Raw genomic sequence first — 24,634 nt, 5'->3', positions numbered from 1 at the left:
CCTACGTCTGTCTGTGCTACAGGCAGGGAGCTGGAGGCGAGTCACCCAAAGGAGAAGGACTCGGTCCAGCTGGCCAGCAGATTTCCCAGCAAGCTTTGCTCCTCACCAGTCTCACCTCCCCATTCAACAGATGGGAAGCTGAGGCTCGGTGAGGAGGAGGGGCTTCTCAGAGAGCAGCATGGAGTTGGAGGCAGGGCTGCAAACAAAAGCCCACCTACTGACTGCCCTGTGTCGTCAGGTGCAGGTACAACTGACAAAGGCTCGCTCAGGAGTCAGGCACGGGGGAGGGGTGTGACGCCAGGGATACAGGCTTGGAAGTCCACAGCGCTGCTGGGAGCATCAGTCCCAGGGTTGGGGCTTTCGTCTGTCTCCCTACTCCAGCCTCACATGGACCCTTCAGCAGGCCTGAGGCTGGACTGTGCTCCCAGAACCCAAGTGAGGGCTAGTGGATGGGGGCTCCCTGCAAGCTGTGGCTGGAGCACCGGGGAAGGCCCTTGCTTCGCCTCATCCATCGCCGAGCCCTATTCTATTGGGCCCCATCCAGTAGGGGCCCACCCCTCAGCCAGCCAGTTCCCAGGGGCCACGGAGGTGGAGATCAGGAGTCCTGGGCCAAGGGCCATGAAGAACAGCTGTGAAGGCACTGCCTTCAGGGCTCTCACCAGGTCCTAGAGACGGAAACAGTGAGGCCCGGCAAGCACTGAGCACAGGAAGGGTGCTGGGCCCTGCATGGTGACAAACTCCGGTGAGCCTCAGGTTAGGTCCATCTGGGTTTGTGTTTCTCAAAACGGTAGCCCCAGACCACCTGCATCACAAGCACTGGGGTACTTGCTAAGAGTAAGTTTGTGGGCCCCCTTGCCTCCCCAAATCTGAGTCTCTAGCGGTAGATCCCAGGAATCTGCATTTCAAGCCAGCTGACTAAACTGATGAGCCTGGGGTTGGAGGGCCTACATGAGGACACGGGTACAGGTAGGGACCTCAGTACAATCTTCTTGCCGAGGTGAGGACCACCAGCTCCCTGGATGCTCTTGCTGGGGTGGCAGGAGAGTGGGGATCAATGTTGAGAATGAGGATGTTAAAAAACTGAATACAAGGCTGGGCGCGGTGGCTCACGCCTGTAATCCCAGCACTTTGGGAGGCTGAGGTGGGCGGATCACCTGAGTTTGAGACCAGCCTGACCAACATGGAGAAACCCCGTCTCTACTAAAAATACAAAATTAGCTGGGCATGGTGCTACATGCCTGTAATCCCAGCTACTCAGGAGGCTGAGGCAGGAGAATCACTTGAACCCGGGAGGCAGAGGTTGCAGTGAGCCAAGATCGTGCCACTGCACTCCAGCCTGGGAAACAAGAGCGAAACTGTCTCAAAAAAAAAAAAAACACCAAAAAACTGAATACAACTGCTACTTATTATCAATTTGGGCTTACTTCAACCCAGCCCAGGCTAAGCTTTACACACACAATACTCTAATCCTAAAAGCTGTGTGAGGCTGGGTCTATTCCTGTTTTATGGATGTGGAAATCAAGAATCAGAATAATGTGTCCAGGTTAGGAACCGTGACAACCCTGAGATCTACAGCCAAGGCTGTAGGGCCCTGCAGTAATCCCCGGGCTAGTCAGCCACTGCAGGCCCCAGCAATGAGCCAGGCACATCTAGTGGAGGCGTCCCACGTGCTAGAAATTAGTCTAAGAGCTTTGCATAACAACCTCGTGAAGCAGGTGTCATTATTATCCAACTTTTACAAATGAGTACACCGAGGCCTGATAGCTCAGGCTGGTAACATCCAAGTTTCATCCCGAGCAACCCACCTCTTATGTAATGATGGGGTGTGCCTGCTGGGAGAGAGGAAAGGGAGCACAAGAGACACACTGAATCCCAGTTCCAGCTACATGTCTATTTTTTATTCAATATATTAAATATATTAATCAGAAAAGTCACATACTATAAATCCAGGAAAATACACAAATATAAATGTCAGAATCTGTCATTTGTCTTCTTTCTAGAGTGACAGTTTATGTACATGTGGAAGGAGGGTAGGAAGAGAGAGCCAGCAGGAGACTGGAAAGGCTGCCCAGGCTGGTGGAGCCCGTCCCTTCCTCCTCACCCCCACTCCCACCTCAAGCTCTTTCTTCCTGTATTTACAGCAGCACTGGGCTTATTTACAGCACAGCGGTATGTGTTAAAAACAGTTTATCTTACAAAAAACATAAAGGCCAGGGCCAGGCTGCGGGGTAAGACAAATCGTGGGGTCACCCCCATGGATGCATCCCCCTCCCCGAGGGCTTGAGCTCCCTGCAAACCTCCTGGAGCAGGTGATAAGGGGGAGTCATTCTGCAGCTCAAGCCCAGGCTTGGGGGTGTTCTGGGGGTCCGTGGACTAAAGGCACGTGGGGTGGTGTATGAGAGTGCACATGTGCACCTGTGTTCCCAGATGGGGGTCAGAAGGGCAGCGTGTCCATGAAGATCTTGTCGATGATAGGCGGAGGGGGCACCAAGTCCTCCAGCTTGAGGTAGAAGATCCGCTGCAGGCCCTGGGTGCACAGGGTCCGCAGCTCGGGCAGTTTGCCCAGCAGACGTGACAGGCAGCTGGCCGGCTGGGGTTCACCTGCCACAGCCGCCACGTGCTCCTTCAAGCAGCTGGCGATGCGGTTCTGCAGCTCCTCCACCCGCCGTGGCTCCTGCAGCCCATGCCGGTCTGCGGGGCAGGTACAGAATCAGCCCCACATCTGAGAACCAGGCCCCAAAGCCCCAGCCTCCCCTAGGCCCCTAAAACTGCTGCTCCTGGCCAACCCTCATGCTCTGCTGGCACTTCACAAAAGCACGTTCACATGTTGACATTAGTAAGCATCATCACAAGTCTGAGAACCAATATCCTCATGATTCTCATGCTCCAAGTGAGAACCTGAGGCCCAGGAGGTTAATGACTTGCCCAAGGTCTCAAACAGGAAATAAAATCCTAACTTAGGTTTTCTGGCTAGACCACAGGGTTTTTAAAATCTAGACTGTTCTGAGAAGCCCCAACCTCAGAATTCAACACTCCCTCAGCCCAGAGTACCTCTGATTGTGTTCTATATAGTTGAGTCCCCTGTGCAATTTAAGTGAAAAAAAGGAATGAGGGTGGATTCTTTGCTTTAAAAAAGAGAGGTGGCTGGGTGCAGTGGCTCATGCCTGTAATCCCAGCACTTTGGGAGGCTGAGGTGGGTGGATCATGAGGTTAAGAGATTGAGACCATCCTGGCCAACATGGTGAAACCCCGTCTCTACTAAAAATACAAAAATTAGCAGGGCATGGTGGTGCCCAGCTGTAGTCCCAGCTACTTGGGAGGCTGAGGCAGAATTGCTTGAACCCAGGAGGCGGAGGTTGTAGTGATCCAAGATCATGCCACTGCACTCACTGCACTCCAGACTGGCCACAGAGCGAGACTCTGTCTCAGAAAAAAAAAAAAAAAAAAAAAAAAAAACCTGAAAACGTCTGCATTCAGATTCCATCTGCAGAACTACATTTACATAAAGTTCAAAACAGCCACGGCCAATCTGATCTGCACTATCAGAAGTCACAACGAAGGGCCGGGAGCAGCGGCTCATGCCTGTCATCGCAGCACTTTAGGAGGCCGAGGCAGGAGGATCTCTTGAGCCCAGGAGTTGGAGACCAGCCTGGACAACATAGTGAGATCTCATCTTACATATTTTTTAATTTTTTAAAATAAAAGATAGAAACCAGAATAGTGGTTACCCTTGGGGAGGGCAAATGACTAGAAGGGGGCACAATAATGGGTTCTGGAGGGCAGTTACGTGCTCTTTCTTGACCAAGGTGCTGGTTAGGTAAGGGCAGTTTATGAAAATTTACCATCCGTGTACTTTTCTATATGCAACATAATCGACAGGAAGGTTTTAAAAACAAACCAACACCCTAGGCCGCATACATGACACCTGCCATGTGCATCCTGGGCAGTCTGGGGCTAAAGGCTGTCTTAAGCTTTAGAGCTGGAAGCAGCTGAGCCGGTCTCCAGCTCCTGTGATCCCTACTTTACTGTCAATATGAGCACAGGACAGTGCAGGGGCCAGAAAATGCTAGATCCCAGCCCACCAAACTCCCTGGGACAGTGCCCTCCTGAGGACCAGTCAACTCCCTGACACCCACTCCCTTGGACCTGGTGTGGTGCTGGTCACTCACCGGTGATGAGGACAAGAGCAGACAGGCAGGCAAAGGCAGGGACATCGACAACCAAGCTGTGCAGGGACCTTGAGAAGGCCAGGATGCTGTCAATCCAGTCACCGAAGCCACGGGCACACTGCAGCCGGTGCAGCACCAGGCCTGAGCAGAAGATGAGCTTGCCCTCGCCTGGCTTAGACCTGGGAGGCAGATGGGTTGAAGGGAGATCAGGGTGGCTCGCAGGCAGGTGTATGAGGGAAAGGGGCTGGGCAGTCAGTGGGCAGCTCACCGGTATGCCAGGCGGAGGATGAAGAGCTCCAGGAAGGCCGACTCCAGCAACAGGTCCTGGTCAGCTGGTGACAGCTCCGCAAAGCCAGGGATCTTCTCCGCCCACTTGCGGATGACCTCCAGGGAACCGGAAAGCAGGTCGTAGAACTGCTGCACATCCCCAGCGTCTTCCTTCCCAAAGTGGGGCAGCACCAGCTCCTGGAACTGGGAGGATGGTCCAGTTGGGTCAGCACCCCAGGCAGGGCCCTGCACCCACCGCCACGTACGGCTGTGTCAGACACTTGGATGCCAGATCCCGGGAGTGGTAGTGGCCCTGAGAGCCACCCCAGGCTCTTGCTTGCCAAGTCTCACATATTAACCCAGAGCTGCAGCTGCCAGAAGGACACATTTTCCTAATTGGCCACCTGCCTGAGGGGGTGCATTTTCCCGTCTGGTCACCCCAGAGGAGGCTCCTCTCTTTGAGCTGTTGAACTGGAGCGGGTAGCTTTTCTTCCTTTCTCTTTAAAACTTCCTTTCTCATTCAATCCTTCCAGAGGGGGTAGCTCTCCTAACATGCACAAAGGCATCGCATGTGCTCACACCGGCCCTCCCCAAGGCAGGTGAGGGATGCGGCAGGCGGGGCCTCACCTTGGAGTAGTCCAGTTTGGCAGTGCTGGGCCCCGAGTCCAGGTGTGCACGGACCAGGGAGGTGAGGAGATTGGCAGGGGAGGCATCCGGGGGCTGCTTGGGTTTTGAAGGTAGTCGGCCCCTCCGCCCCTTCAGGCTGTCTGTTCGGACAACTGCAAAGGAACGGGTAGGGGTGAGGAAGGAAGGGATCTAAGGAAGGGCCTCTCAGCCCAAGCAGTGCACACCACTGCTGAGATGCAGCCCACTGAGTCCCTAGGACCCAGAGCCCCTGAGATCCAAGGTACCCTACAGAGACCCCCCTCCCAGCCACCACCCTCACGATCCAGGCAGGTGGAAGCTGCCTCCCTCTAAGGCCTGGGGTTCAGAGGGGGGATGGAAATAAGATGGGTCATCCAGGGCAGACGCCTGAGGGCCCTGGGGTCCCACCCCACTCAAGCCTACCCTCGCCCTGCTGGGCCGCACCCCAGCCACACACCTTCCTTCACCATGCCTACGGCCAGGCACTTCTGGAAGCGGCAGAACTGGCAGCGGTTTCGCCGCCGCTTGTCCACAGGGCAGTCCTTGTTGGCCAGGCAGATGTACTTGGCGTTTTTCTGCACTGTGCGCTGGGTGGGGGGGCAACACGGAACAGGCTGTCAGAGTGTGGGGTGGGGAGCGGGGAGCCCAGGGGAGGGGACTGTCCAGATCCTGCTGCCATTGCAGACAAAAGCCCTCTCTGTTCACAGCTATTTTTCTAACATTTGGGTGGCAAGGGAGGGAGATAGGGGGTTGAGGGGAGAGAAAAGTCTCGAAGACACTGGAGGAGGTTTCACCCCCGAGGAGGATCTCAAGACACAATATTGGGGGCCAGAGTCTCCCCAGCAATCCAAACAGCTGTATTTTTTCATGGGTGCTTGTCTGCCTGCCCTCTCCCTGGGGCAGACAGGAGAGGGCCAAGGGGCTGGGGGTGGGGACGGGAAGCTAAGCAGGCACCAGCGCTGGGACAAACACACAGCCTGTTCCCAAGTCCACCCCCAGGCCTCAAGAACCAAACCCTCTGCCGGGATCCTTTCATCTCACGCCAGGAACACGAGAGCCTGGGGGCACCCCTTCCCCCTGGAACCTTGAGTTAGGGAGGACGGGCAGAGGGAAACCAGAGGCTGGCCAGGCACCCCTCCAGCTCTCTGCAACCCCATGGGCCCGAGTGTCCTGGTGAATGAAAGCTTCCAGCCCTGGCGTCATGGGTCTCCAGGAAGGCAGCCTACCTGGCAGGCCTGAGCCCATCCTACAGGACAGGACTTGGCTGGGAGGAGAACCCAGGGCTCTACCACAGGCCCCAGTGGGATGAGAGGCTGGCCCCTCTCTCCATTTCCTGTAAAAAGCCCCGCCCACGGCCGCGCAGTACCTTGAAGAAGCCCTTGCAGCCCTCGCAGGTACGGACACCGTAATGCTGGCACGACGCGTTGTCCCCACACACAGCACAGCGGCCTTCGCTTCCACCTGGGGCCCCGCTCCGGGCTTTGGCTGAAGTCATGGGTGCATCCAGTATCCCCGAGCCTTCCAGGTGTGGGGAAGTGGGTGCCAAGCATGGGAAGGCCGTCGGCACAGAATAGCTCTCTCCCTCCCCCAGATGGTGGGCAGCCTGTGAAGGGAACAACTTCAGGGGGCTCTGGGCCAGGCTGGGGCTGGGACCGGTGGGAGGGCTGAAGGAAAAGAAGGCTGGAGGCTGTGGAGGCCCAGAGGCTTTGGGTAGCTGCTCTGTCCATGCCCGCAAGCCTTCATAAGTCTGGCTGGGCGAGAAGGGGCCGAACGAGCCATCCCAGGGAGAGAGCTGGGGCGGCTGGAAGCTGGGCGTGGACGGCGACGGGGCCGAGCAGGGGCTGCCATAGTAGTCAGAGCCGCTGGAGGACAGGGCCTCATCCACTGGGCCGCTCAGGGGGCCGGGGTAGCAGCCGTACACCTGGAAGTCCTCGAACTTGAAGGAGGCAGAGGCAGGGGAGGTGGCTGAGGACGAGGATGTGGAGGAGGCCGAGGAAGAGGCTGAGGAGCATGGCTGGACTGTTCCCGGCAGCTGGTAGAGGAAGGTGTCAAACTCTCCTGTATAGCCGTCCATGAAGGTGCTGAAGCTGGGCAGGGCAGTGGGGGCAGCGGGAGCCGCCTCAGGGCTGGCCAGGTCCATGGTGGGCTTGATGAACTCAGGGGTCACGGGGTCACTTGCCAGGTGGTCACGGGGTCCTGGACTCGGTGCTGGTGTCCCATATTGGGCTTGGATACAGGGCATCTCTGGAGAGGGAGAACCCCAGGGAGGGAAAGGAGAGTCAGCGGGAGAAGCCTACAGCCTTGGTCTCAAAGTATCTGGGCCCCAGAGCAGCAAGGTGGCAGGAATCCTCCCTAAAGATGGGACAGGCGGCAGGACCACAGCCCACCACAGCACCCAGGAATCCTGACCCCTGGCCTGAGTACCATCTTGACCTATGTGCCACAAAGCCTCTGGGCAGCAGCCAGCATGAGTGGGCTCCATCAGAAGGCCAGCCACACCCTAGTCAGCCTGGGAACCCTTGGGGAGGCATCCAGCCAGCATTTCTCTGCTGGAACAGGGGGAAGCTGTGTTCCTCCAGCCCCCTCCCCCTCCCCCACTGGGGGAGGCATGGTGGGGGCTGGGATAAGGGTGAGTGGGAGAGACAGCCCAGGAAAGCCTCAGCCCAGCTCTCAGGAGCAGCTCCCTGCTTGTTTCGCCAACCAGGCACTTCCTGGGAATACTCCCAGGCACACCCTGGTCTTTTTCTCTTCCCCTCATGGTGCCTAGAAAGAACACTGTGGAAATGGACGAGGAGCTGGGAGTGGAAAGCCCAGCTGCCTGAGAAGGCAGCCTAATGCAGAGGTCCTAGCCTGCCCCCCACCTCCACCCCAAACCCCCATAATGAGCAAAGGCGGCAAATCCCAAACGCACCCCAGTCCTGCCATCTGGGGCTGGGAAGCCACTCTGCACTGCCCAAGATGCTCCCAGAAGCAAAGAGAAAGGGAGCCTAGGCCCCCTCATCAGTAACCTGGCTTCAGACCTTTAAGGGCCATTTGCTGGGAACAGGGTAAGGGAGAGGAAGAAGACCGCAGCGCCCTGGACTTCCAGGAGAACAGACGACTGTACCTAAGAAGAATGTTCTGCTACCCCCAGTTATTTTAATAAGAGAATTCTCACGGTCCAGCAGCAGCAAAAGACTTAAGGAGGCTGTGCGGGAAGGAGAAGCCTGTTGGTGGGTGGGTGGAAGACTTTCTGCCCCTGCCTGGGTCCCTCCACTAAAGCAGGGTCTGTGCCCTAAATAATCCAGGGGCTAAGGCAAAGGGGGTCCTGAGGAGCCTGAGCAGAGAGAGTACCATTCAGACAGATCCTTGCATTCACAGAATGGTCAAAAACGAATGCAGACGAAGCTCCAGGACAATCTCTCTCCCTACCTCCATGCCTGGGGTCTGCAAAACTCTGGGCTCACCAGTCAAGGAGAGAAGCTGGAGAAGAAATCAAGCTGGAATAGCGAGTACCATAATCAAGGAGTACAGTGATGGGGGCAAAGGCTGTCACCACCTCCTGGCCAAGAGCCCAGGAAGTCCTCTCTGGTCCTAGCCTTTCTTCTAACTCAACGGGCCCTGAACAGGGCACCTCCACCCCTAGCCTGACATTCACATAACCAACAAAGACAACAGAGACCCTCAGAGCTCAGGCCCCACCCACCCAGTGGCACCCATCCACAGGCATGCAGCACCCTGTGAGGTGAGGGTGGCCACATCTGCCTGCACTAGGACAGTCTGGGCAGGGATGGGCTGGGGGTGAAGGAGGAAAGACAGCAGTTGGGCAGAACTGGGCGTTCGTTCCTGCCTTATTCAAATCCTGTTTCTCCACCTGGACGTCCCACATCCGGATCAACCCCCATCAATCCCTCCCCTTCATGCAGGTTCTTAACAACACAAGATATGGACCTACATCTAGCCTTTCGGGAGGGGGAGCAGTCCTACAGGAGGAGGAAGAGGCGGGGTTGAAGGAGGGAGTGGGGAGAATCCGGCTTCAGGCAGGTCCTGGCAACAATGTGGCTTGCACCTGTTCTGCTGAACAAGCCTCAGGCTGCACCCTACCTGTAAGATCCAACAGGGACTACTGGGGGAGGGGGCAGAGGGGTGATCAGCATCTGGAGCTGGAATGGTTGGGAGGTATCCTCTAGGTAGCTCCGCCCCAAGACTCCAACTTTGACAACTTCTATCCAGGATCACCAAGGACAAGGCTTTCCACCTCTCTCTGTCTCTGTCTGTCTGTCTGTCTGTCTGTCTGTCTCTCTCTCTCTCTCTCTCACACACACACACACACACGATCCAAGCCCCAGCAAAATCAATCCTCCCAGTGCTTCCAGAGACCCTGTCCCTGACCCCAAGAAGCCTCCTTTATTGAACACACAGCAAGCAGCCCTCCACAGCTCAGCCACCAAGCCAGTCACTTCCTTCAGTGATCCAGAGGCTTCCTAACGCAGCTCAAACAGAAAGCTCAGGGTGGGGAACCCCTGCCAAATCAGCCACAGCCTCTAAAGTGTTAAGAAAACAACCGGGGCGCCGGGAGAGGGCTAACAGGCTGGGAGGAAGGAGAGCCTTGTGGAAATCCAATCCCAGTTGGAGTCGTATGGATCCCAGCAGAGCCAAAGCCCCGTGTACCTTTTCCCCCACAGTACTGTGACCCCCCCCATCCACACCCACCCAAGTTCAGAGCACCGTGCGCCCACTTAGGCACCCTGGGAGACTGAACTAAGGCCAGCCGCCTGGACAAGCCCCTATTCCCGCCGCAAACCCCAACCCCCTGCAGCTTTCACCTTGCAACCTCTCTCACCTACCCCGCAGCCAGTAGTTTCCAGTCGGACCTGGGTTCTCATCCCGTTGCGCCAGAGCTGCACACTACACCCGCCCTCCTGCATGCTGACCCTACAACATCCTTTCTGCCCGCGCGTACACTCCTCTTCTTCATGCACCACTCCCAAAAACAGATGCACACCCCACGAAAGGAACCTACCCGGCCGGCTCCTGCTGCCCCTGCCCGGACCGGCGCCCCAAGTCACAGCCTGGTCCCTGGTCCCGAGTGCACTCCCCCAAGTTTCGCAGCCTCTGCCACTGGGACTCCCCGGGCGAGCCCGACCCTCCTCTTAAGCGCTCCATGACGCACGGGGAGGGGCGGGGGCGCCACTGACGCAGGCCGCCCGGCGAGCTTTGGCCATACAAGGGCGCGGGGGGCGGTGCGGTTCCGGCGGGAGGAGGCCAGGGGGAGGCGCGGCCTGGGGAGCCCGAGGGGGCGGGGCGAGGAGGGGGGCCTGGAATGTCTGCGCGCGTGACGCACGCGGGGTTCCATTGACGCAGGGAGCGCGGATTGTTTGATCTATAAATAGGCTCCTAGCGCCCGCCGAGTCCGCTAAAAATAGCACCTCCCAGGCCCACTAGGCTCCCCACACCGGACCCGGGTCCCAGCTGGGGGCCCCCAAGTCCAAAATAACCGGCGGGAGGGGCAGAGCCGGTGAAGGAGCGCTGTAGAGCCGCGACCGCTGGGCTTCCCCGGACGAGGATCTCCTCACCCTCCAGCTGCTCCCGGGAGCCAACCGCGCCCGGTCCCTCCGGCTCCCTCTGAGCCCAGCCCCGCCTTTGCACCTTCCCAAGCCCTTCCTAGAGCCTAGGGTGACGCCGCGCCGCTGCTGGGCGATCAAGGCAGGTCGTGGGCTGGGGCGGGCAACTCGGACACACCCTGGGGAGCCTGCGCCCTCACCCAGCCTTAGGTGCAGCTGGTGCACAGGACGCGGCCTCCCCATCAGGCTCTCAGGCTGAGAGGGTGCCCCCGAGGCATCAGTTAGAGCCCCCACTTAGTCCCTCCTGGCAGTCTCCCTGCACAGGACCTACCGAGGGCAGGCGTTGGCCAGGCCCAAGCTCAGGCAGCTGCTCCGCGCTCCACAAGCTGAACTTGGCTTCGCACCTTCCCCTGTCCAGCCCCTTACAGGGTGGCTGCACCCTAGTTGGGAAATTACCGAATTTCAGAACCGGGGGGAGCCTGACAAATCTTTTCAAACTTGTGCCAACTCTTCCCCATTTTATAAACAAATAGACCCAGAGAAACAATGGCACTTGTTCAAGGTCACACAGCCAGGCGGTGGCACCCTGGGGTGGAACCCAGGGCCACAGACTGCATCTCTAGGGTTCTCTCCAAGCCTTTTATCAGCCACCACCCTCCTGCCCACATCAAGGAGCACCGACCCTCCCACCCCACCTCTAGCACCGGTGGGGAGGCAACGCTGGCCAGTTATCACCTGCCCAGTGGAGTGCGGAACAGCCCACCAGGACCCTGCTAGGCACAGACCAGGCTGCAGCAGCCACCTGGAGCCTTCCCTGGCTGGGCCATCACTCCTCCACCCTGATCTCTTCCTCAGCCTGGGAGCCCTCACGGCAAGGTAAGAGAAGAAAGAAGGGCAAGTCGTGACAAAGAAAAGGGACCCCTGCCACCCCACTGCAACCCCCAATCATTCCCCTTCTCCCATGTAAGTCAATGTCCAGAAGAGTTTCTGCTTCCACTGAGCCTGCACCCACCCACCCAGCTCTCACCTCATCTGGTCACCCCATAGGACTTCCTCTACCTTGGAGGCACTGCCTGCTGCTGATTTCCGCCCTCAACTCCCATCACAGGTTTCCCACACCCTTGTCTCCAGCCCCCGCTTCTGCCCACTCAAAGGACCCACAAGCACCTCAAATTTCATCTGTTCCAGGCAGAGCTTGTCATTCCTGCAACCCCTGCCTGCCACCTAATCTCTGCTCCTGATGCCCCATTTGCAACTTTTCATCGTTTCCTGAAATTCTTTTTTGGAGCATCTCTTGGGTCCTTTCTTCTCCCCATTTGTTTTCTTGTTTTTGAGACAAGATCCTGTTCTGTCATCCAGCCTGCAGTGGTGCGATTATGGCTTACTGCAGCCTCAACCTCCCTGCCTCAAGCCTCTTGCCTTGACCTCCCAAAGTGCTGGGATTACAGGCAAGAGCATGCACCCAGCATCTCCTGCTTTCCTATTGCCAGCCATAGCCCATGCCTCACTGGTCCCACACACCAGCTGCCTGTGCCCAACGACCACTCCTTCTCCTTGCCCACACCCATGAAGATCAACCCTTAGCCTGCCCATCTCCTCCTTCTAAAGCCTCACTGTCCACCGCAGACAGAGTAGTCTTCATGTACAGTTGACCCTTGAACAACCCAGGTTTGAACCGTGTGGGTCCACTTATATGAGGACTGTTTTCAATCCAACATGGATTGAAAAACCCACATATGCAGAGGGCCCATTTTTGTGTATCTGCAGATTCCACAGGGCCAACAGCGGGACTTGAGTATTCGCAGTAAAAATTGGGGTCCTAAAGCCAACCTTCATATACTGAGGGGTGACTGTAATGCTGATGGCATTCAGTGATCTGGTCAGAACCTGCCAGAACCCTCCAACCTAGCATACAATCTCAACGTGAATGTGTCTGCAGAGAGCTCTGGGTTGCCCCAAACCGTCTCCCAAAGACTTTCAAGGCCACCTGGTTGAATGTGAAGTGTGGGCAGGTTGCTGCCAATTGGACCTATCCAGGATCTCTACCTCAATTCAGCCAAAGTTTTGTTTTTCTTTCTCTTAGGTTTTTCCGTAAGAGTCTGCTTGGATTTTGTGGAATCTTTTTGTGGCAAATGACTCCACAGCTTAAAAAAAAAAAAAAAAGGTTTAAAAACACAAATAGAATTCAAGTCCTCCCATTCTGCAGATTAGGAGCCAAAGTTTCCAAGAGGAGCTGCACCTTGCTCAGGAGCATACAGCAAGACTTGCTGGGTGGAACTGGTCCTGGCTGTGTCACCGGCTGGCTTTCTCACCTAGCACCTGCTTTGCCCCAAGATGTCTCCCTCCACCCCAGCCGGGCCTTCCCTAGAAAGTAAAACCAATTTTAATAGGTAGCAAAAGATGATCAGCCAAGCCAATGTTCTTCTCACCAACCAGCAAGAACAGGTGCATTATCTGTGGCTTAACCAGCCTGTGCTCAATCTCAGCCTTGCTAGCTCTTTGAGAGTTGAACCAGCCTCAAGCTCAGGCACCCTCCTCACCTCCTCACAACTTGGCATTTGTAAAAAGTGACACAGACCATCCTGTGGGGTAGGCCCACCCATAAGCCCAAGGGAAAGCGAGTGTGGTGAGTAGCTGTCCAGGTCCCTGGTCTGAATCTCAGCATCTAGCCTCCAGATCTGGGCCTGCAGCCCAGGCCCCACCTCCCCGAGCCACTGCAGGTTATAGAGGCTGCAGTCCTGCTGCCCTAAAGCCTGGAAGAGGATAAGGAACTACAGCAGCCACCTGGTCATGCTTGCAGGATGGTGAGGGTGCTCAACACACCACATTCTGAAAATAAGTAAATAAGGACAAGAAGGCCAAGGCCCTCTGTGGGAACACAGCTGGGGCCAACCATGCAGGTTTCCACGAGGAGCACTTAGAGGCGAGAGAGGTGAAAGGGCTTTGGGGATCCCAGGCCTCGTGGGCCCTCCAGGGAGGACAGCCTGATGCTCTGAGAGAGTAGAGTCCGGCTAGTGGAACTCTGGAGAAAGGCACAGTTGATGTGGACTTTGGGAGGCCTAGAGGAAATGCTGGTCCCACAATGGCCAGAGACTCCCAGTGGACACCTACCTCCCCCGCCAAGTCTAGCCATCAAGAACAAGGTCAGAGTAAACAGCTTATTGTCAGGAAGACGGGGTAGGAGGGAACAGGTAATGAGAGAGATCTCCAAAACTAAAGACAGAGATCTGAAGTTAGGGCAGGGAGAGAAGATGTCAGGCTGGAGACAAGAGACAGCCCCGCCCAGACAGGCCCCCACACTGTGGCCCAGCCTACCCTCCTGCCCTCATCACCCCAGTTCCCCACCAACCCATATAAGGACCTTGAGCTGAACTTTCCCACCACCCACTTTGCACATACAGTTTCACCCACTGGGCACACTGTTTCCCTTCCTCCTTCTATTCTAATCCTGCTGATCCTCCAAGACTTCAGCTTATAGAGCCTGGACCAGCCCATCTCTTATTTTTTTCTCCCTCTCCTTTTCTTTTCTTTTCCTTTTTAAAAAATTTCTAAGTCATTACATCCAACCAACTCATTGATAATAAGCGCCTTCTCACTGGGAGTGGGTCAGACCTTGGCCAGGGCACTTCACAGGGATTCTTCCATTTAACACTCGCCCAGCCCTTCCAGGTTTGGAATTACAATCTGCATTGTATAAAGGCGGAAACAGAGGCTCAAGGGTAGGACTGAAACTTACTTCCCCTAAATCCCAGTTTTGTGCAGGACCCACTACCCTGAACTCTAACCTCCAGAGGCCGTGGCTTCTGGCCCCATGGGCCTTGAGTCTTATAAGTGAACCACAAAACCAGGCACACACACAACCTGTAACCTGAAAATAGAGGTACCTACAATGGGGCTTCTGTGGAAATGGAAGCATTGTAGTTCCCCATCTGGACGATAATCACCCAAGCATGTTCACTCTGGAAAAGTCATAAAACTGGACTCTTAAGATTGTACTCCAGCCACAGTGGCTCACGCCTGAAATCCCAGCACTTTGGGAGGCTGAGGAGGGAGGATTTCTTGAGCCCAGGAGTTTGAAATTAGCATGAACAACATAGTAAGACCCCTTCTCTACAAGAAAATTTTTAAAATTAGCCAGATGTGGTGGTGCGTGCCTGTAATCCCAGCTACTCAGGAGGCTGAGGTGGGAGGACTGCTTGAGCCCCGGAGGCAGAAGCTGCAATGAGCCATTGAGACAGTATATGTGATACTCTCCCCAAAGTTTATTTTAAAATAGCCACGCCTGAATGAGAGAGACATATTTCTTCATATAAATGCAGATGCAGCTGGAATTTATTGAGAACAAATTCATTCAAGTGTGCGCTTCTGAAAGCATGGTGGCTGTTTCTCATTATGTATTTGTTCTATCAACAGAAAACAAGTACGGTTAGGAGGGGATGCACCATCTCTCATTAGAAAGGGGCCCTCCTGCTGATAACACAGTGTATTTTCTGAGCAGTTCACCAGGCCCTTACCCCTCCTAGTCAAACCTTATGGGGCCCAGGGACTTACCGTGTACTCAGACCCATTCCTCACCCACCATATGTGAACACCATGAGGACAAGGACACTGCCTCCTACCCCGTGGTGGGAAGACCCTTTGTACATTCTCAGCAGTAAGTAGCCCAAGGCAGGACCCAAATGAGCAGCCAATGTCTATCACCATTCCCCAGCCCAGAGGGTGGGGGTGGAGATGGGTAAACAGAAGGAAGTGGAATTACACAGTCCCTTTCCCACGCTGGCCCTCCACCTTGGGCTGGGCCCCGCCCCTACTAAGCAGAGGTCAGGAACTTGCCCTACTTTCACTGAGACCGTCCCCACCCACCGGCCTCCACGCCCTTCCCCTGGAGTAGGCAGAAGGAGTAAGCTTCGCCTGCCCTCTCCCGCTCAGAAGTTGCCCTGGGAGCTTCCCCTCCTTGACCCCAGGGCCTACTGCCAGCCCTGACCTGGCCACTTCCTCTTCCTGCTCTGGCAGTGGGCAGGGGGATTTGTACTGTGGGCAGGGAAGCACTGCCTGCTGCCCCGGGGGCTTCCCATGGGCAGCTAGCTCTGGGAACCAGGGGTGAAGGGTCAGGCCCAGGTCCCTGGCTCTGCTCTCCTGGCCCTTGCCCAAGCCCTACCATGAGCACATGTATCATTACCTCCCCAAAACCAGGCTCCCAGGGACGCAGTCAGGTCAGCCAGTGCCCCCACTCCTCCCCTTAGCTCTCGGCAGGGACGAAAGATGGAAGAGCTATCAGAGGCATCTTTGACCAGGAGCTAGCAAGCCTGATGCGTGACCTGATGCCAGTCCCTTGTCCTCTCCAAGCTTCCTCATCTGCCTAATGCAGACATCACCAGTCCCAGTGCTGGGAGAATTCAGTTCACCACGGAAGGGAGAAGCTCAGAATCCAAATGTAGCACTGCCTGGGGCCTGGGCTCCCCCACTGTCAGGGGAAACCTGCGATGGCAAGGGAGGGTGGAAGTCAGGAAGCAGGCAGTGCCTCCAGGGCACGGGAAAGTGCTACAGGGGGATGAGTTCCAGGACCCCATATACCAAAATCCACGAATACTCAAGTCTCGCACTCGGCCCTGTGGAACTCATGTCTGCAATGGGACAACCACAGCAGCCTACAGCAGAATCCTGGGGCTGGCAGGGAGGCAGGGACAGGAGGCAGCAGAGTCCTCAGCTGGACAAGGGAGCCAGCAGCCCTCCTGCTCCAGGAACTACAGACAAACAGTAACCCCATCTCTCTCTCTCTCCTGCTCCCGGGCTAAGTTGAGAGGAAACCAGAGTGCACCCAGAGATGTGGCTCTACCCAGCACGCCTTCTAGGGGGAAGAATTCTGGGAGAATTCCAGATTGTGTATGCAGCAAGTGCTCAATTAATACTCTGGAGAGAGCTAGTTAGTTAAGGAGGTCAGACTATGGCCACAGAGGCTATCTTCAGTCCAGTGATTTGGCTACCCCTACCTCCCTCCCTCTCAGACCAGAAGAAATGAACATCCAGCCCAAAAGAATAAGATCAGACTTCAGGAAGAACAGCCAGAGGGGCTGGAAAACACAGACAAGATCAGGGAGTTTGGGAAAGGTCGGCCCCCGCCTTGAACCTCCCTCAGTTCCCCACTCAGTCTGTTCAGCTCCTGGCCAGCTCCCTTCCCCTCTTGCCTTGGAGGGTCTCCCACCGCCTTGCAGAACATCAACACCCACCAAATTCCCCTGCCTCTGCCCAAGGTCTCCACCCAGCCTAGGCGGGCAAAATTTCAAATTCCAAAATAAAAACCCTCTGATAACGAGTCCCAGCCGGAAAGACTGATGCACTTTCCTATTGTTAAAGTATTTTTAGTCGCAGGCTCTGGATTCGTTTAGAGACTCACGTTCAGAAAGGGGAAAAAATTTTTTTTTGAGAACTGGGAAGGCGAGCACAGGAGCCTCCCACGTAAGGAGCTGCTGCCTGTTCCATGCCGGGCCAGAGCCCCTGGCCCAGGTCCCGGAGCGTGTTTGTGGCAAGCTGGTTGGCAGACTTGCCAGACCTCTCTCCAGCCCTGCTTCTCAGGCACCCAAAGCAACTGGGAGGCCCAGCAAAGGGGGCAGGCCAGGGGCTGAGGGCTCAGCAGGACACCAAGCCCCTGTCCCAGCCACTCAGTCTCAACCAGCGGGGGCTCAGGGGCTCAGCTCAGAAGCCAATCCTGAGGTACCCTGATGGAAACCAAAAACTTGCCGCAGTGGCCAGTGCCTCGCCTAGGCAGGGTGAACAGGAGAGGACAGAGGCCCTGTGGGGAAGCTCCAAAGAAGGAACTGGACCGCATCACCTGTCTCTGTCCACGTCTCCCGGTTGTCAGTCACAGTGTTCCCAAGTCCATCTACCGCCATCCAACGGGGGTCAAGCTGCACTCGCATGCCTCCGATGGCCAGCCACCCTTGCCCCCTCCCCCAAACCCAAGGCCAAAGGGTTTGGAACGACAGTCACAATGGGAAAAAAATCCAAACAGCCCAGCTCCCATTCCTCAATGTCCCCATCCCAAGACTCACCAGCTTCCTCCTCACGATCTGCTTTGACCCTGGACGAAGGTCCCAGACAACCGAATGAAGGGAGAATCCCAAGATTGGTTGGGGGCTCTTCTTGGAGGCCTCAGGGAGCCCTGCGGGGAGAGAGGTGCTGCCCAGCCAGCCTATCCTCGTGGCCGAGGCCGGGCAGCAGCTGAGCGGGCTCTGGATGTGGTGCTGCCTCCAAGCCGGCGTGTCCTCCTCTGTTTTTATAGCAGAAACCAGAGCCGGCCTCTGGGGACGTGGGGAGCCACTTTGGGCCCTCTTGGCTGGGCCTGACTTTGGCCCAGGTCAGCAAGAGCCCAAAATAGTCAGCTGACGGGAGCCCCGGCGTGAGCGTGACCCTGGGCCCATGCCCGGGCCTGGCAGACAGGTGCCCACGTCACAAGACCAGCAGCTCAAGCACTCATGGGGCCCCGGTTGGCAGCCCCTCAGGGTGGCCTTGGCAGTATATCTGGCATAGGCGTTCCACCCAATCACCACCATCACCCAGACAACGAGGTAAACACGGGGAATTCTGCCCACCAGGGCTGTTATGTACCCAGAGGGAGGGCTGGGTGCTCAGGAAGCCGGGTCTGGACTGGGGGTGGATGTGGGTGCCGAGTTGAGGGAGGGACACCTGGCCACTGCTGTCATCTTCACTCACGTGCTTCCCAAGTCCAGATCTCCAGCTGACCAGAGAACACCTGCCTCTCCCGCTTACAGTAATTCCTCTCCCTGCCTTCGGCCCGAGGTTGGTGGTACAGCACCTGCCACCAACGGGAGACCAGGCACACGCCCAATCCCGCCCCCACAACAGGAGGCCCTGCTGCTCAGCGTGTCCCCCTTCCCTCCAGGCTTCAACCAGACACCCTGTCCTCTCCACCCCAGCCACCTCTCCAGGGCTCTCTGCACCCTGAATGCCCCATGAGGCAACTGTTTGGGAAGCTGAGGAAGATAATGAGCCAGCTCCTGCTTCTTTTGGGATCTCTCAAGATCTGGGAGGGCTGCTGCTCAGAGATGGCCCTCTTCCAGGGAAGGAGGAAGGGAATCTCATGGCCCCTGTCTGGGGTGCAAGGCAGAGCTCCAGCTTCCTCAGGCACAGAACCAGGACTACAGTGCCCTTGGCTCCATCTCATGTCACCAGGAAAGGCCTGAGGGAAATCCCATTCCCACCCTCCACCTCTCACCCACAGATCAGCATGGGCCTTCTCTGGAAGCACCCTCAGACAAAGAAGGTATGTCCTCTACCATCAGACCATGCGCCTGTGCTTGCCAGCCATCTAGGAGGCATAGATTCTGAGCCTGGCTCTATACATCCTTACTGCAGGACCCTGGAAAAGTCATTTCTCCCCTCTGTGCCTCAGTCTCCTCTTCTCTAAGTGGAGGAGATGTGCTAGATCACCAGTAATGGAAGGCCTGTCCCTGCCTTCCCATTCACAAAGGCCACCCCCCATACCACAGACTCCATAGGCCCCCAGGCCTAGCACAGTGAGGAGGGGCAGGCACCATGCTTTCTGCAGGGGACGGGGGTCCCCAGCCTTCCCTTCATGCACTCACCTGGAGATGTTTCTACACCCCAGAGACAGGCCAGCTCCCTGCTGCCATGTCTGCCCCATGATGCTCCCAGCCCAGCCCCAGCTACCCTACTCCACCCTGTCTGCTTCCTAGAACCAGGCATAAGCTGCCTTGGGAGCAGCTGTCATCCCCCACTCCCACCAGCCCATGTCACCTGGGCCCAGAGCCCTCCAGCCTATCCTGCCAAGAAAGTAAGGCTTCCCTAGTCCCCACACCCACATTACCCCCCACCTCTGAAGAAATCAGATCCCCCACACTGAACAGCAGCGTGCCTGCCACCTCTGCAGGGCTTCCCCTCCGTCTCCCTAACCACATCCGCTTTGGGCAGCTCCACCCCCACCTCTGCCCTCCAACCCCACCTGCTGGAGGGGGAGGGGGGCCCCCGAGGCATACAAAGGACAAGAGCAGAGCACTTACCACTCTGGATGGACCAACAGGCCTTGGCCAACACACTATCCCTTCAGCCTGCAGGGCCCAGCAGGAGCCAGGCTGCCTGGGAGGGGCAGGGCCTGGCCTCTGTCCATGGTGGAGGCCTACAGAGGGAGAGTGGATGTGAGTAGCAAGCACATTCCCTGGAGACAGCAATGGCCAGGACACACAGGTATGGGAGCAGTGACAGGACCCAGGCCACAAGAGGAGAACAAGCCAGCCCAAGGACCTCCCTGGGTTAGGCATCAGAGCCTGGGGCCCAGGCCCCAGGCAATCTGCTTCCAGGGGTGTAGGGCATGGCCAGGAGCTGCTGACAGTATTTCAGAGCCATACAGACACATCAGCACCTAGCCCCTCCGCCTCATACCCATCCCGGCTCTCGGCCTTTGATGGTCCAAAAGGGCATGTTGCAGGCACAGGAAGAGAGCTATCATGAGGACAGAATGGAATACCCCTCTCTCCTTTAGGGGCTCCAGTTTGGGCCCTAAAGCCTTGGAGGCCCCTAAAAGGCAGGGGCTCCGTGTCCCTGAATCAGGCAGCCCAGCCTTGTAGTCAGAGCAATGGGTACTCTCAGAAATCTTCTGGGATGGGACTCCGGTCCCCAAATGGGAAGGCCTAACTTAAAGTAGAGCGGATGTGGGATCCCAGACTGTCTGGGTTCGAATCCTAGCTCCACTGCTTGTCACCTTGGGTGAATTATATAATCTCTTTGTACCTCATGCTCCTCATCTGTAAAAATGATGACATCTCTAAAATTAACAATCACAGGGTTATCAGCAGGCTTCAAACAAGTTAACCTGTAAAAGACTTATAACAGTGCTGGATATGCACATCTGCTATATACCATTATTAGGAGAAGTTCCATGAGGACACACACATAAGAGCTAGCCCCAGACCCTGGTTCCTAGTCCAAGGCAGCACTGGGCAGCTGCCCTCTCCTTCCAGGGTGGAAGCCACCTGTGTGCCTCACCCCACACCCCAGCCTCTCCCCCAACCCCACGGAGCCAAAGCCCCCCTCAGCCAGGGCCCCTGACCCCCATCTCTCCTTCTCTTCTTCCACCCCCTCCAGCACTCTTTCCTTTCGACCACACCCCAGAGTGAGGGCAAGACCATGTCTTCACTCGCTATTGGACTGCCCCTCAGACTGAGATGAGGTCTGAGAAAAGAGAAAGTTGATGGGAGCTAGGAGGGGCAAAGAGGAGGAGGACCCAGATGGGCAATGGGATTCCTCACCCTCCTGACCTCTGCCTGAGGTCCCCAGGCCAAGGGGAGGTCCTCCGGCCCTCAGTACCCAGGCTCTCCCCTGACAACATTGCCAGCACCCCTCCCTCCCAATTCTCTGGGGGAACAGGAAAAGGCCACAGGAGAGAAGGAGGAAAGGGAGGGCAGATTGAAACATCTAGAGCACCTCTACCCCCAAACAGAAAGCAAGACGAGGCTTCCAACCTACCCCAGCCCATGGACTACACCTGCTTTCCAGGGTGACAGTGTCATTCTTCCATCCCCGGTAGTGGGTCTGTAGTTTCCCCAGCCTTGTCTTTTCTCCCTGCCAGCCCACTGCTGAGGAGGAAGGGTAGGGAGGTCCGAATACCACCTACCACAGTCAGACCCAACCTGAGCGCCCAGGCCGTCCCCAACCAGTTCTCAGAACAGGGGCCAGAGTCTGGCACCATGTGGTGCCCACAAATGATTCATAACATCTTCAGACAGGTATCTGCTCCCCCGCTTGTCCCAGATCAAAAATGCCTCCCTCAATACTCACACCACAAGCATTTACTGAGGACCCCCTGGGAGCCAGGCAGTGTCCCCTCAACAATGGGAGAGCCAAGAATGAGCACGCCAAGATCTCAGGGCCCCAGGAGCTGACTGGGGATGAACCAAGGTCAAGTACAATCTGCACTGGGCAGAGGGCAAACCAAAGGCTGAGTGGGCTTGGAGGAGGTGAAAGTGGCCGGTAGCGGTGGCTCACGCTTTGGGAGGCAGAGGCCGGCGCATCACAAGGTCAGGAATTTGAGACCAGCTTGGCCAACATAGTGAAACCCCTTCTCAACTAAAAACACAAAAACCAGCCGGGCATGGTGGCACACGCCTGTAGTCCCAGCTACTTGGGAGGCTGAGGCAGAAGAAACGCTTGAACCAGGGATGTGGAGATTGTGGTGAGCCAAGATCCCACCACTGCACTCCAGCCTAGTTAACAGAGTGAAGGAGGACAAGTGACCCCCAAAATGGGGTGGAGCATCAGGCCAGACTTCAGTCCTTAGCTCCTGCTCCCCACCAACCTCATTTCCCAGCCATTCACTATGCTCCAGTCACGTGGGCCTTCTCTCCCCACTCAGGGTCTCTGCACTGGCTGTTCCCTCTGCCCAGAACTGGCTCTTCCTTATCAATCAGGTTTCATTTCCCATGTCATCTCCCTAAAGAGCCTGCATCCCTACCCCACCACACTAGCCTGATTTTATTCACCACAGGTCTAGTGTTCACATCTGTTCACTGGTTTATCACCTGTCTACCCAATCAGAATCTAAGAATGCTGTCCCTCTCAATCACTGCGGAGTCTGCAGTCTCTAAACCAGGCGTCCCCAAACTTTTTACACAGGGGGCCAGTTCACTGTCCCTCAGACCGTTGGAGGGCCGCCACATACTGTGCTCCTCTCACTGACCACCAATGAAAGAGGTGCCCCTTCCTGAAGTGCAGCGGGGGGCTGGATAAATGGCCCCAGGGGGCCGCATGCGGCCCGCGGGCCCGTAGTTTGGGGACACCTGCTCTAAACCCTGCTCAGCACTGGCAGGTACTCAGAAGGAAAGAGCCTTCCAGCTCAGCAGCTGTCCTTTTCTTTTGGGGGCAGATCCAAGAGGCAGAGTGTTCTTCCTTAGGCTGAATCACAACCCACACTCTAAAATTCCCCAGCCCTGGATCCCAGCTCTGCCCCCTGTACTAGCCCATAGGAAGCCTTATTCTAGTCCTTCCTAACAAGTATTTTAGCCATTTCGTAACTAAACTGCCTGTTGCAACAGGACACCGCTGACAGGCCCTCTGCCTGACAGGCCCTGGTGGCCTCCTGAGTACGAGCTCTGCATTGGCCAATGTCCCCACCCAGAAATGGGCTTATTACTATTATTAGCAATAACAGCAGCTAATATTTATTAGACAACATGTGCCAGATACACTGTTGAACACTTTAGACACATTGTTTCATTTCAGCCTCCCAGTGAGGAAGGGATTATTATTATGCACATTTTACAAGTGAGGAAACGAATGTTAAGCAATTTGTCCAAGGTCACACAGCTAGGAACTGGCAAAACTGGGATTAGAACCCAGGCAGCCCAACCAAGGAGTCCAGAATCAAGCATCCTTCCTCCCCCTTGCCACCTGCTTGGACCCGTGTAGTGGATGGAGGGTGCACACTGCACAGAGCAGTCCCACAGCCTCTGTCCAGAGAGCAGGTCAGAAGCTAGGGGGCCTTTGAGCCAGGCACAGGGCCTGAACTCCTCAGCTGATTTTCTTGACTCCAGCACGGGCCTCAACAGGGATGTCAGTTACATTCACATTGTTAATCTCGGCCCATCCTCTGCCCAGTCGACTTCAATTAGAATCTTGATTTTATCACACTGTGCACTTGTCACTGCTCACAGCTCTGGGTGACTACAAGGAGTTGGCTGACTTTCTGTTTAAGTCTTCACCCAAGTCACTGGTAAGAACGTTCATTTGGAGTAGGTCTAGGGACAAGCCTTGTAGCCCCACCACTAGGGCCCCAGGCCAGGCCGACAGCAGCCCCCAAATCCATCAGCACCCACTGGGCCTAACTGTAGGGAACCTAACAACCTCTGCCCAGCCTGCGTTTTCCCAATGTGCCCCTAATATAGCCCCACACCCAAATTAACAATTCACTGAAAACCACCTCTGCAGCATTTCTCGAGTCCACCAGGTCATCTATCAAAAATGAAGGCATAAAAAGGGAATGCGCAAAGTCAAGGAACTGCGCCCCCGGCCCTCGACACAGACCACCAGGGTAAGAAGGTCTGGAAATACCCGTCCCCACCCCACCCAATGTAAGGAGGGAAGATGTTGCGGCAAACAACAACAACAACGACGACACGCCTGGGAGACACAAACCCCGAGTCCTAAGCCCCAGCTCCGCCTGACTCCACGAGACCCCCAGCCTTGCTTCCTCGACTCAGTCCCGCGAAGGGGCTGCATGGCGCAGCCTCGGTCCCTCCCGGCTGGGTCTCCTGGCAGACGAGCTCGCGCGCTCCTGGAACCGGTTCCCGCAGCCGGCGGGGAAATGGAAGGAATTTCTCTGGCCTGGCCACCTCCAGCGCCCCTCGTGGGCCAAACCCCACCCTTGGCGGGCTGGGGAGAGAAAGCCTTGGCCGTCGCTCTTGGGGGCTGACTCGGAGCCAGCAGGTTCCGCTGGGAATCCAGTCCCTCTCCCCGACTCCCCTAGTTTCCAAGCGGGACTCCCCGCGTGGCCCCAAGCCCGCCCCAAGGCATACACCAAAGCCCCGCGACCGCCCGGCCTCTCCCCGGCCCACCTTCCGCCACCCCGACGGCCCCTCACCTGACCCTGCGGGCTCCGCTTGCCTCTCCACCCCCGCTTTCCGGCATCGCGCACCAGCCGGCCCGAAGCTGCTCCGCGCCGCAGGGGCGCCCATGCCGGGAGGCCGGGGGTCGAGGGTGCCGCGCTGGGACCCCGCCGGTTCCTCCGCCACCGCCGCCTCGCGCTCCTGCAGCCGCGCCGCCGCCGCCGCTCGGCGCCCCCCGCCCCCGGGTAGCCCCCCGCCCGCAGTTCCGGCCGCGCCGCGCCCCCCGCCCCCGCGCCCGCGGCCGCCCGCGCGCTGCCCCAGCCCCGGCGCGCCTCCCCCGGCGGGCGGGGCGGGGACCGTGACGCGCGCCCATTGACGTCTCCGGAATCCCGGCGGCGGCGGCCGACGCAGCCTCATCAATGGGGCTAAAAATAGC

The 24,634-nt window shown here is 56.9% G+C and overlaps 1 protein-coding gene across 5 annotated transcripts; it reads right to left on the bottom strand.

Annotated features, from left to right (window-relative positions):
• Positions 1 to 1,876: 1,876 nt before the first annotated feature.
• Positions 1,877 to 24,476, bottom strand: NR4A1 (nuclear receptor subfamily 4 group A member 1). 5 transcript variants are annotated; one of them, XM_010349836.3, is made up of 9 exons: positions 24,234 to 24,476; positions 18,335 to 19,778; positions 17,674 to 17,783; positions 6,448 to 7,325; positions 5,539 to 5,668; positions 5,064 to 5,215; positions 4,438 to 4,640; positions 4,170 to 4,348; positions 1,877 to 2,691 (listed from the first exon to the last, which is right to left on the bottom strand). In XM_010349836.3, the coding sequence occupies exons 4-9, from the start codon at positions 7,321 to 7,323 to the stop codon at positions 2,435 to 2,437; spliced, it is 1,797 nt and encodes a 598-aa protein (XP_010348138.2). In that variant the 5' UTR covers positions 7,324 to 7,325; positions 17,674 to 17,783; positions 18,335 to 19,778; positions 24,234 to 24,476; the 3' UTR covers positions 1,877 to 2,434. The 5 variants fall into 5 exon arrangements, with proteins under 5 accessions (XP_010348138.2, XP_010348137.2, XP_074258761.1 ...); XM_010349835.3 differs by having other exon boundaries at positions 19,663 to 19,778; XM_074402660.1 differs by having other exon boundaries at positions 17,674 to 19,778.
• Between the last annotated feature and the right edge of the window lie 158 nt (positions 24,477 to 24,634).

This window comes from Saimiri boliviensis, chromosome 7 (genome assembly GCF_048565385.1).
Source record: "Saimiri boliviensis isolate mSaiBol1 chromosome 7, mSaiBol1.pri, whole genome shotgun sequence".
Classification (NCBI taxonomy): Eukaryota; Metazoa; Chordata; class Mammalia; order Primates; family Cebidae; genus Saimiri; species Saimiri boliviensis.
Note: the sequence above shows the minus strand (reverse complement) of the source record. Positions and strands in the feature narration are given on the sequence as shown.

Excerpts from the sequence above, each read along its gene's own strand:
- NR4A1 (XM_074402660.1), bottom strand. The coding sequence starts at position 7,323 with ATGCCCTGTATCCAAGCCCAATATGGGACACCAGCACCGAGTCCAGGA. Across the intron at positions 4,641-5,063 it reads CCAAACTGGACTACTCCAAG|TTCCAGGAGCTGGTGCTGCC; the intron begins GTGAGGCCCCGC and ends CCATCCTCCCAG. Across the intron at positions 2,692-4,169 it reads TGCTCTTGTCCTCATCACCG|ACCGGCATGGGCTGCAGGAG; the intron begins GTGAGTGACCAG and ends CCTGCCCCGCAG.